This window comes from Tachysurus vachellii, chromosome 11 (assembly GCF_030014155.1).
Source record: "Tachysurus vachellii isolate PV-2020 chromosome 11, HZAU_Pvac_v1, whole genome shotgun sequence".
Classification (NCBI taxonomy): domain Eukaryota; kingdom Metazoa; phylum Chordata; class Actinopteri; order Siluriformes; family Bagridae; genus Tachysurus; species Tachysurus vachellii.
In genome coordinates this window covers 2,475,132-2,487,500 of record NC_083470.1, presented here as the reverse complement: position 1 = coordinate 2,487,500, position 12,369 = coordinate 2,475,132, and the positions used below count along the sequence as shown (strand labels likewise).

The 12,369-nt window shown below is 44.5% G+C and overlaps 1 protein-coding gene across 1 annotated transcript in view; it reads left to right on the top strand.

Annotated features, from left to right (window-relative positions):
• Positions 1-11,141, top strand: part of trabd2b (TraB domain containing 2B) — a 60,706-nt gene extending 49,565 nt beyond the window's left edge. Inside the window, exons 5-7 of the mRNA XM_060881314.1 lie at positions 4,198-4,288; positions 8,682-8,915; positions 9,838-11,141. Of these exons, the coding sequence (XP_060737297.1) occupies positions 4,198-4,288; positions 8,682-8,915; positions 9,838-10,063 (551 nt within the window). The 3' untranslated portion in view covers positions 10,064-11,141. The remainder of the gene's footprint in view (positions 1-4,197; positions 4,289-8,681; positions 8,916-9,837) is intronic.
• Positions 11,142-12,369: the final 1,228 nt, after the last annotated feature.

The window sequence follows — 12,369 nt, the reverse complement described above, 5'->3', positions numbered from 1 at the left end:
TAAAAATGAGACAAAAATGTAAGTCGCTCTGGATAAGGGCGTCTGCTAAATGATGTAAATGTAAACATGACTCCGCCCCTAAAACCTGCAGCTTCTTGGTTCCAGGCCTGTTAAGGAGTGATAAAGGCTCAGTGGTTCAGTGTGCGCTTGTCTCTATTACTGAGGAACATTAGCACTCGTGCTAACACGGTGCTCGACTCTAATTACAGCAGCACGGCTCGTTAGTTCCAGCTCTTACACCCCATTAATGACTGAGGCTTAATTCAAGCTCGTTTGGCTCTAATGAAGCCTGAATTGTTGATGTTTCCTGAGTGTGTGACTGCAGACAGGAATCCTAACGTGGGGAAAGATTAAAGGAAGCGAACAGCATTTTCCACGGCTTCTCTCGGCTTCATTGCAAATTCAGTCCATGTTTACGAGTTTACAAGTGAACAAGTTTAAATACAAGTATACGAGTGTACATACAAGTGTACTAGTGTGTGAGTGTACGAGTGGACAAGTATACATACAAGTGTACTAGTGTGTGAGCGTACGAGTGGACAAGTGTACATACAAGTGTACTAGTGTGTGAGTGTACGAGTGGACAAGTGTACATACAAGTGTACTAGTGTGTGAGTGTACGAGTGGACAAGTGTACATACAAGTGTACTAGTGTGTGAGTGTACGAGTGGACAAGTGTACATACAAGTGTACTAGTGTGTGAGTGTACGAGTGGACAAGTGTACATACAAGTGTACTAGTGTGTGAGTGTACGAGTGGACAAGTGTACATACAAGTGTACTAGTGTGTGAGTGTACGAGTGGACAAGTGTACATACAAGTGTACTATTGTGTGAGTGTACGAGTGGACAAGTGTTCTGTCTTTCTTTCACATTTTATCCCTTTTTCCTTTTTCACTCTCTCTGCTTTTCTCGCGTCTTCCTTCCTTCTTTTCTTCCTTTTTTCCATTTTCTCTCATAGGGCTTTTTCTGTTTTGTTTTTTTTCTTCCTTCATTTTATTCTTTTCCTTTTTCTTTCTTCCTTTCTTTCTTTGACCACGTTCTGTCTTTAGACCAGTTTCTGGCTCCTGAATCAGAAACATCGCTCTGTCCGTGACCCCGGTGTTGTTCTGGTGTTGAGGTGTTGAACACTGACAACACCAGGTTCTGCATTACCCGAGGTGAAGATTGGACGCATCTTTCATCGGGCCTCCCGTTTATGCTCAGACTTGAGCGGTGCGATCTGCCGTCAGATCTGAGCGACACCTGAGCGGAGCCTCTTCACGCTGCGCCGCTGGAGTCTTTGAACTCAGAGGAGAAATAATGATGGCGTCGAGGCATGAAAAGAGAGACGCTGGAGGATTTTCAGCATGATGTTAATAACTCAAGCATGCGGCTACTGTCGTATTAGCGGTTATTGCTGGGTTGAGTGATGCACCGGATTATCTGTGAGCGTCGGGAAAGTAAAACAGCTTTCATCATGTGTGGCACAGTGTGTGTGTGTGTATGTGTGTGTATACAGTATGTGTGTGTTTGATGTCTCAACAGCCAAAGTACAGAGACTGTGTGACAGAGACAGAGCTTGGTAATATCATGTATTAGCAAAAACGAATATCTGAATGCCAGAAATTCGTTTTTGCTAATACATGATATTACCAAGCTCTGTCTCTGTCACACAGTTATTTCATATCTACAGAAAACCACATGTTTAAACTCCAAAAAAGACCAAAAAAATAACATTTCTACCTGTTTTTCTTCTGTCCATGTTGATGACTGAACATCTTCATCGTGTCTCACTTCACAGTTAATATGAAGCTCATATGAAAGTAGACACTCAGGACTGGATGTTTTTTCCCACACAGATGTTTGTATCTTCACGGTAAACGTCGATATCAAACCCGTTTCTGCTCTCTGAGACCCTGCGAGTGTTCGTTCGTCTAAAAAGCCTCTAAAATCTGAAGGTGTTTATCTTCAAGACTAAAATTCAGTGTAAGAATATCGACAGAGGGACAAACACACGTCTCACACTGAAAGACTCGTTTTAGATCAGACTCTGTGGTGGAAATTTCTAATCTAAAGATGTTCATAAGGCCTTTTCCTTCTATGCTTGTACCCTGTATGCGTAATGACCAGAGACTGACATTGTCATCAGGTGTTTTGTTAAGATTATGACAAGGGCAGTAGGGACTGGAGACGAGTTGTCGGGAATTAGGCATAAACAACTTCCAGTAAATCTTCCAGCAGACCTTCTAGCAGACCTTGTCCTGGTCAGATTATCTTGGTCAGGAGACGAGCATGCGGTAATTTTGAGAGTCATCGAGAGTGTACTGACCAACTGCATCACTGTGTGGTACGGCAGCACTACTGTCATGGACCGCAAACGCCTGCAGAGAGTGGTGAAGATCAGATGGTGCGCAGAAGATCATCAGGACTCAACTGCCCTCTCTGCAGAGCATCTACCATCACAGAGTCCACAGGAGAGCTGCGTCCATCCTCAAAGACCCCTCCCACCCCCAGCACGGACCGTTCACATTTCTACCCTCAGGACGGAGGTACAGAAGTGTGAAATGCAGGACCTCAAGACTGAAGAACTCTTTCTTCCCCTCTGTCATCAGACTCCTAAACAACTACAACAACTAAATAACTGTAACTGTTAACTGTTTACATGGACATAACTGTTTACATGGACATAACTGTTTACATGGACATAACTGTTTACATGGACATAACTGTTTACATGGACATAACTGTTTACACTGAATTACATTTTTGCACATTCATTTTTTCAGAACTGCACTACCTCACCAAGAACTGCACCACCTCACTTTATTGCCTTGTTCAGAACTGCACTACCTCACTTTATTGCCTTGTTCAGAACTGCACTACCTCACCAAGAACTGCACCACCTCACTTTATTGCCTTGTTCAGAACTGCACTACCTCACTTTATTGCCTTGTTCAGAACTGCACTACCTCACCAAGAACTGCACCACCTCACTTTATTGCCTTGTTCAGAACTGCACCACCTCACTTTATTGCCTTGTTCAGAACTGCACTACCTCACCAAGAACTGCACCACCTCACTTTATTGCCTTGTTCAGAACTGCACCACCTCACTTTATTGCCTTGTTCAGAACTGCACTACCTCACCAAGAACTGCACCACCTCACTTTATTGCCTTGTTCAGAACTGCACCACCTCACTTTATTGCCTTGTTCAGAACTGCACTACCTCACCAAGAACTGCACCACCTCACTTTATTGCCTTGTTCAGAACTGCACTACCTCACTTTATTGCCTTGTTCAGAACTGCACTACCTCACTTTATTGCCTTGTTCAGAACTGCACTACCTCACCAAGAACTGCACCACCTCACTTTATTGCCTTGTTCAGAACTGCACTACCTCACCAAGAACTGCACCACCTCACTTTATTGCCTTGTTCAGAACTGCACTACCTCACTTTATTGCCTTGTTCAGAACTGCACCACCTCACTTTATTGCCTTATTCAGAACTACACTACCTCACCAAGAACTGCACCACCTCACTTTATTGCCTTGTTCAGAACTGCACTACCTCACTTTATTGCCTGTTCAGAACTCACTACTCACTTATGCCTTATTTCAGAACTACATACTCACCAAGAACTGCACCACCTATTTGCCTTGTTCAAACTGCCTACTCATTATGCTTCAACTCATACTCAGAACGCACACCTCATTATTGCCTGTCGACTGCACCTCACTTATGCCTTTTGTACCTCACCTTTATTGCTTTTATTGCTCTTATATTTTATTTTTTATTCTATTTTATTGTTTACTTTACTGTATGATATTTATTGTGGACGGCAAAGTGAGACTTTCATTGTGCAGGGAAACATGCTTTCTGTCTGTGCATATGACAATAAACACTTTGAACTTTTCAACTTTGAGCCAATGATCGATTGTCGATTGATCGATTGACGATGCTGATGATGCTATTTACAGAGTGTTGGGTCCTGCTACGCAGCTGAGCACCATAAGTTGTTCCCGTGTCTACCAGTGTGATACTTTATTCTTTAAATCTCTCAAACCTCAGAACTTTCACAACAACTCACAGCAGGAAAATGAGGATGGGATTAATAGTGTCCATGGTGTGTATGGTGTGACTCTGTAAGTTAGTGTGGTGTTTGATGTTGTGTAGTCGTGCGATCATTGATAGGAGCATTTTATTGTCTTTTCAGGTCACTTTCTGGGCAACCAGAGTGTCCTGGACATCCTGCGGCAGGAGGGTTACGAGGTGGAACACACACCGGCTCAGGAGCTGGCTACATCGTGAGTCATTCACACACACACACACACACACACACACACACACACACACACACACACACACAGAACTAACAGGACATATGTTAAAGGTCCACAGGTCCACAGCATCTGTCAAGCTTTTTTACTAGACGATGATCTGCGTTTTTTTTATCCTCCTTCATTGGTTTGTTCTTTCCATCAAAGCTAAATTCTCTTTCAAATAAACGGTGAGATTTTCTGAAGGACACCAGAACTTCACTTTTCTTTCCACTCGTTTATTCCAGCCGTGTCCTTTCTTACACACTCCCTGCTCATTTCTGTCCGCAATTATCTTGGGCGCACACATAATAACTCTGTCTGTTGTTCAATAACATGTTGGACTGAGCATCATTTTAAACGGACGAAGGCAGAGCAAACTGCACACACGGTCCGATCATCACGTCACGCTCCAGCACGTAGATGTGCCCGGCACGCTGTAACTCACCATGCAGGCACTGAACATACAGCCTGCAAATTACAAACAGAGCTACAGCATGCCTTTGATCCAGTCCTGCACCCCATCACCCCCCTCCACTAACCCGTCCCCTCGAACCGTGATGAGATGAGCGGTCATGCCACTCGCCCAACTCCAGTGGCACACACCCCTTGGGATGGAGAGAGTGAGTGAGTGAATAAGGGAGGGAGTGAGTGAGTGAGTGAATAAGGGAGGGAGTGAGTGAGTGAGTGAATAAGGGAGGGAGTGAGTGAGTGAGTGAATAAGGGAGGGAGTGAGTGAGTGAGTGAATAAGGGAGGGAGGGAGTGAGTGAGTGAATAAGGGAGGGAGTGAGTGAGTGAGTGAAAAAGTGAATGAGTGATTGTGTAAATAAAGGAGTGAGGGGGAATCTGAGGGAAGGAATAAACGAATGAGTCAGTGAGTGAGTAAGGGAAGGAATGAGGGAGGGAGTGAGTGAGTGAGTAAGTGAGGGAGTGAGTTAGTGAGTGCTGGAGGGAGAGGGGGAGTGAGGGAGGGAGAAAGTGAGTGAGTGAGGGAGGGAGAGAGGGAGGGAGTGAGGGAGTAAGTGAGTGAGTGAGTAAGTGAGTGAGTGAGTGAGTGAGTAAGTGAGTAAGTGAGTGAGTGCTGGAGGGAGAGGGTGAGTGAGGGAGGGAGAAAGTGAGGGAGGGAGTGAGTGAGTGAGTGTGTGAGTGAGTGAGTGAGTGAGTGAGTGTGTGTGTGAGTGAGTGTGTGTGTGAGTGAGTGAGTGAGTGAGCGAGTAAGGGAGGGATTGAGTGAGTGAGGGAGTGTGAGAGTGAGGGAGGGAGTGAGTGAGGGAGGGAGTGAGTGAGTGAGTGAGTAAGTGAGTGAGTGCTGGAGGGAGAGGGTGAGTGAGGGAGGGAGAAAGTGAGGGAGGGAGTGAGGGAGTGAGTGTGTGAGTGAGGGAGTGAGTTAGTGAGTGCTGGAGGGAGAGGGGGAGTGAGGGAGGGAGAAAGTGAGTGAGTGAGGGAGGGAGAGAGGGAGGGAGTGAGGGAGTAAGTGAGTGAGTGAGTAAGGGAGGGAGTGAGTGAGTGAGGGAGTGTGAGAGTGAGGGAGGGAGTGAGTGAGTGAGGGAGTGTGAGAGTGAGGGAGGGAGTGAGTGAGGGAGGGAGTGAGTGAGTGAGTAAGTGAGTGAGTGCTGGAGGGAGAGGGTGAGTGAGGGAGGGAGAAAGTGAGGGAGGGAGTGAGGGAGTGAGTGTGTGAGTGAGGGAGTGAGTGAGTGAGTGAGTGAGTGAGTGTGTGAGTGAGTGAGTGAGGGAGTGTGAGAGTGAGGGAGGGAGGGAGGGAGGTAGTGAGTGAGTGAGTGAGTGATTGAGTGAGTGAGTGAGTGAGTGAGTGAGTGAGTGAGTGAGTGAGGGAGGGAGTGTGAGAGTGAGGGAGGGAGTGAGCGAGTAAGGGAGGGAGTGAGTGAGGGAGTGAGTAAGTGAGTGAGTGAGGGATTGTGAGAGTGAGGGAGGGAGTGAGTGAGTGAGTGAGTGAGTGAGTGAGGGAGGGAGTGAGTAAGTGAGTGAGTGAGGGATTGTGAGAGTGAGGGAGGGAGTGAGTGAGTGAGTGAGTGAGGGAGTGAGTAAGTGAGTGAGTGAGGGATTGTGAGAGTGAGGGAGTGAGTAAGTGAGTGAGTGAGGGATTGTGAGAGTGGGTGAGTGAGTGAGGGAGTGTGAGAGTGAGGGTGGGAGGGAGGGAGGGAGGGAGGGAGTGAGTGATTGAGTGAGTGAGTGAGGGAGGGAGTAAGTGAGTGAGTGAGTGAGTGAGGGAGTGTGAGAGTGAGGGAGTGAGTGAGTGAGTGAGTGAGTGAGTGAGTGAGGGAGGGAGGGAGGGAGGGAGGGAGTGTGAGAGTGAGGGAGTGTGAGAGTGAGTGAGTGAGTGAGTGAGTGAGGGAGTGTGAGAGTGAGTGAGTGAGTGAGTGAGTGAGTGAGGGAGTGAGGGAGTGTGAGAGTGAGGGAGTGAGTGAGTGAGGGAGTGAGGGAGTGAGTAAGTGAGTGAGTGAGTGAGTGAGGGATTGTGAGAGTGGTTGAGTGAGTGAGTGAGTGTGAGTGAGTGAGTGAGTGAGTGAGTGAGTGAGTGTGAGAGTGAGTGAGTGAGTAAGTGAGGGAGTGAGTGAGTGAGTGAGTGAGTGAGGGAGTGAGTAAGTGAGTGAGTGAGTGAGTGAGTGAGGGATTGTGAGAGTGGGTGAGTGAGTGAGTGAGTGAGTGAGTGAGTGTGAGAGTGAGGGAGTGAGTGAGGGAGTGAGTGAGTGAGTGAGTGAGGGAGTGAGTGAGTGAGTGAGGGAGTGAGGGAGTGAGTGAGGGAGTGAGTGAGTGAGTGAGGGAGTGAGTGAGTGAGTGAGGGAGTGAGGGAGTGTGAGAGTGAGTGAGTGAGTGAGTGAGTGAGTGAGTGAGGGAGTGAGTAAGTGAGTGAGTGAGGGATTGTGAGAGTGAGTGAGTGAGTGAGTGAGTGAGGGAGGGATTGTGAGAGTGAGTGAGTGAGTGAGTGAGTGAGTGAGTGAGTGAGTGAGTGAGGGAGTGAGTGAGTGAGTGAGGGAGTGTGAGAGTGAGTGAGTGAGTGAGTGAGTGAGTGAGGGAGTGAGTAAGTGAGTGAGTGAGGGATTGTGAGAGTGAGTGAGTGAGTGAGTGAGTGAGTGAGTGAGTGTATGTGTGAGTGAGTGAGTGAGTGAGTGAGTGAGTGAGTGAGTGAGTGAGTGTATGTGTGTGTGAGTGAGTGAGTGAGTGAGTGAGTGAGTGAGTGAGTGAGTGTATGTGTGTGTGAGTGAGTGAGTGAGTGAGTGAGTGTGAGAGTGAGTGAGTGAGTGAGTGAGTGTATGTGTGTGTGAGTGAGTGAGTGAGTGAGTGAGTGAGTGAGTGAGTGAGTGAGTGTATGTGTGTGTGAGTGAGTGAGTGAGTGAGTGAGGGAGTGAGGGAGTGAGTGAGTGAGTGAGTGAGTGAGTGAGTGAGTGAGGGAGTGAGGGAGTGAGTGAGTGAGTGAGTGAGTGAGTGAGTGAGTGAGTGAGGGAGCTTCATTTGAGTTTCAGCAGCATATAAAAACTCAGAGTTAAACTAGCTGAGTTACTGGATGATGTCGTGCAGCTTGTGGCTGTAAAAACACTTTCACACAGGATTCACTTTGACATAACGCGAGCATTTTATTTTCATTTTATTCTACTTTACATCAGTAACAGCTGGAGCAATTCCTTCAGGAGCACGTGGAGGAAACACCATGACTTTCCCCAGTTTAGTCTCACAATGTGAAGTCCACTGTAGAATTGGCTTTGTCTAATCTCAGCTATTTCCATACTAACAAGGTTCATTAACCTGCTCGTGTTTTTTCTTCTGCCACGACTAGTCTACTGAACACAGCCCTGAATACACACTTAATCCTCTTATACAAATAAATCCCAGTATTTCTCACGCTCTCCTTACAGTGTTTAAAAGTTCTTCTTGCTCGGAGAATAGATGACTATTTAGATAAACCTTAGATGCAAAGATTTCTTGTTAAAGCGTTTAACATTCGAAGAAAAACATCAGCGTTAATGATGTTTAATGAGGAGGAAGATGAGGATTTAACTGCATCTGCATCATGAAGAAGGTGACGGACAAACGGCTGGCGCTTTAGGGAGATGAGGGCGTGTCATTTTAGGGCTTCTCTGGTGGTTAGCAGCTCATTTTAGCACTTCGTAAATTCTTTATGTGCTTAAGGAATGTGTGTGTGTGTGTGTGGGGGGGGGGGGGGGGGGGGAAAAAGCGAAGGAGCAGAAGACTTTGTGTGTGTAGTGATGGTGGACCGTATAGGAATTAAGCACCTCTCACACACACACGAGTGCACACGCGCACACACACACACACACACACACACACACACACACACAGAGCCACTGTTAACCATTTGACCATTTTCCTCTCTGTCTTTCCGTCCTCGTGGTGCTGTCCTAGGAGCTGGCCAAAGACGGACGATACCACTGTGACGGAGAGCAGGGAAGATCCTGCGCCGGCGACCGAGGGGACGTCAGAACCCCCTGATGTAGAAGATGAGCCGCCGCACCTGCTAGAGCCAGACAGTCTGAGTCAGCTGGAGGAGTTTGGGAGACACCAGCGCCCCCGGAAGGCCCACAGGCCTCACAGCAGGCAGAGGCTCTTCAGTGACCTGTGGGTGCGAATCGGATACAGGTAACACACCCGGTGTCTCAGAGCTCGTCATGACATCTGAGGAAAATGAGGGAAAGGTTTCCATTCTAATAATCAGATCACAATCTACCCAGCACTGATTTGCCAAATATCACAAGTGCATATGTTCTATTTAAGGATAGAATTGAATGACTACAGCTGACCTACAGGTATAAATAAAAATGTTCTAACAAAATCTCACCAATCTCTCACTCACTCACTCATTTTCTACCGCTTATCCGAACTACCTCGGGTCACGGGGAGCCTGTGCCTATCTCAGGCGTCATCGGGCATCAAGGCAGGATACACCCTGGACGGAGTGCCAACCCATCACAGGGCACACACACACACACTCATTCACTCACGCAATCACACACTACGGACAATTTTCCAGAGATGCCAATCAACCTACCATGCATGTCTTTGGACCGGGGGAGGAAACCGGAGTACCCGGAGGAAACCCCCGAGGCACGGGGAGAACATGCAAACTCCACACACACAAGGTGGAGGCGGGAATCGAACCCCCAACACTGGAGGTGTGAGGCGAACGTGCTAACCACTAAGCCACCGTGTCCCCTCTCACCAATCTGATCTACTAATACAGCGGAGTCCGATCTTATCCACAAAAGGCCGGTGTGGGTGGGTGCAGGTTTTCATTCCAACCAAGCAGAAGCCACACCAGAGTCTATACTGAAAGCCAAGAACAACTGATTAAACAGGTGGAATCAGGTGTGGCTTCTGCTTGATTGGAATGAAAACCTGCACCATACCGGCCCTTTCCGGATAAGATCGGACACCGCCGCTCTAATCCATCGAACTGATCAGTCCTGACCTGTCTCTGAGTGTTATCTATTATCATAGATAAGTGTCTAATAAGCATGTAAAGCCTAAGAGATAAGACTACCAATGTTCATGTTTCCTTTAGCACGACGTCACTTCCGAACAGCCAGAAAACTGACGCCCACGTGACGACGAGCACGAGGTCAGTGATGCTGCAGGAAGATCAGCAGAGGAAAAGATCTAGCCTCAGTCACCTACAGGAGACTCCGCCCCCCAGCGCGAAGGGCTTAGCCACGCCCACTCCTGGCTACACGCTGACTTTCTTACTCACGTGTCTTCTCACACCGGTGCTGCTGCGCTTCACGTCTTGACCACAAGAGGGAGCCAAAAATACAGAACACACAAACACACACACACACACACACACACACTCACAACACATAAACAACATTATAAACAATGTAGATTGTCTTTAGCTTAATATCAGGTGTAATAATATATAAGAAAATGAACACAACCTCAACAGGCCGGACCTAAAGTAAAGCCTTAACTGATATGAAGGTCACGTCACGTGTTTGAAATGACCCGATTCTCAAATCGAAAAAAAACAAACAAACACCAGTTTTTACAGATGACCACAGACCAACCCCGAGTTCACTCGTCTGTTACACTCTTTATACTTAAGTATGGTTTAATTCCCTTTAATTAAACAGATCTAATCGAAGAAACGATGAATCGTAGCTAGGAACGCCTCAAATAAAACAAACCGAGCACCAAGTTTAGCAAAAAGTTTAGTACTGGTAAACTTCTGCTTCATAAACAATATAAAAACGTAAATTTCCTTTGTAAAACAAAACAACATGACTAAGATTAAGTCTATGAACGACAAAGAAGCACTTTACTCTTCTCACCCCTCAGCAATTTTAAAACAAAACATTTCTTATCCATTTATAGATGTTTAATGTTTTAAAGCAGCCAGGAAACACATGTTCTTACTGTGCACTTACGTTATAGCAGCTACAATCTCTCTCAAAATAAATACAACAAAAATGCGACTTGTCCTGTGGAATATAAACCCTTAAACTGTAAACTCCTCTTTGCTGAAGATGTCAATAAACACTACAGCTTTACGTCTGACTCTTACAGAGCACTGACACTGGAGACTCATTCCATAATCGTGTTCACAGAGAAAACTTCACCTCATCAAAAATCCATAATTACACACCGGTTGCTATAGAAACAATGCGGTATTAGACCCAGTGCATTAATATAAACCAGCTGAGCAGCTGTAGAGCAGATGTAGAAAACCTTCTGACCAATCAGAATCCAGGATTTAACAGCACCATGGTAGGATTAAGTTACTAAATTCTGTAATATAGATTAATACATTTTTAAGGATCTTAAATTCACCATCAGCTCCAAGGGAATAATAATAATAATAATAATAATAATAATAATAATAATAATAATAATAATAATAATAATAATGAAGTGATAACTGACAGTTCATACACATGTTTTGTACAATTTGTTCATAAAGAAATATTGTATATTTATTATTTCTTGAGAGTATATTTTCATGCATTTGACAAATATTAAATATAAAATAAAAACTTTTGACTCTTGGTTTTTTTTTCGAGTATAGATTATGTATTGAATTTGAACTCGATTAAAAGTCCAAGCTTCAAGTGTTCAAGAAAATTCGAGTATTTAATGCTAAAAAGTAAACATTTTTAGCTGATGCCATTTTCCTTCATGAACGTGAACTGATTCAAAACAGTTTTTACACAACTTGAATGTTTGCAATGTTTACCATTAGCTTGTTCATTATATTAGCTACTAAAGCAATGCTACTGGCATTAGCAAAAATATACAGACAAACTAATTAATTAAAAAACAGTTAATTGTTGACATTTAATCTTGCATATTAGCAACAGCTCAATAAAAACAGCATCAGGCTATAAACAGACTCATCTCTTCTTCAGCTGTAAGAGGAAGTTACTAATTACAGTTAGCAACGATTTCAGTCACAAATCCTCTGTAGCACCTACGTTGAGTGACGTATGTCCTGTACATTGACTACTACATCATGCAAATCATGAAGAAAATCAACAATAAACACACACACACACACACACACACACACACACACACACACACACACACACACACACACACACACACACACACACACACACACAAAGTTCACAATGTTTATGAGCCTGGACCAGATCACCAGCAGGGGGCGCTCGTGTCATTTGTATCAAAAACCTAAGGACTAAACTAAAATTTCGGTCTATTTGACAATGTCTTTAAAATGAAACTTTACATCTAATAAATATATTACACGTCATTTTATTTAATGAGTTTGAGCAAAATAATTTTAGTGGATCTGGTCCACGCAGTGTACGAATAAGATAATAATAATAATAATAATAATAATAATAATAATAATAATAATAATAATAATAATAATAATAATCACCATTATAATAATTACTCAGTTATTGTGTTGAAAGAATATATAGGCAACATATTAATTAAGTATATTAATTAATATTTAATTAAAGACTTTATTATTATTATTATTATTATTATTATTATTATTATTATTATTATTATTAAATATCCTGACTATGTAGACTGACAGGATTAGGGCAGGCCTGTAATTTTTTTT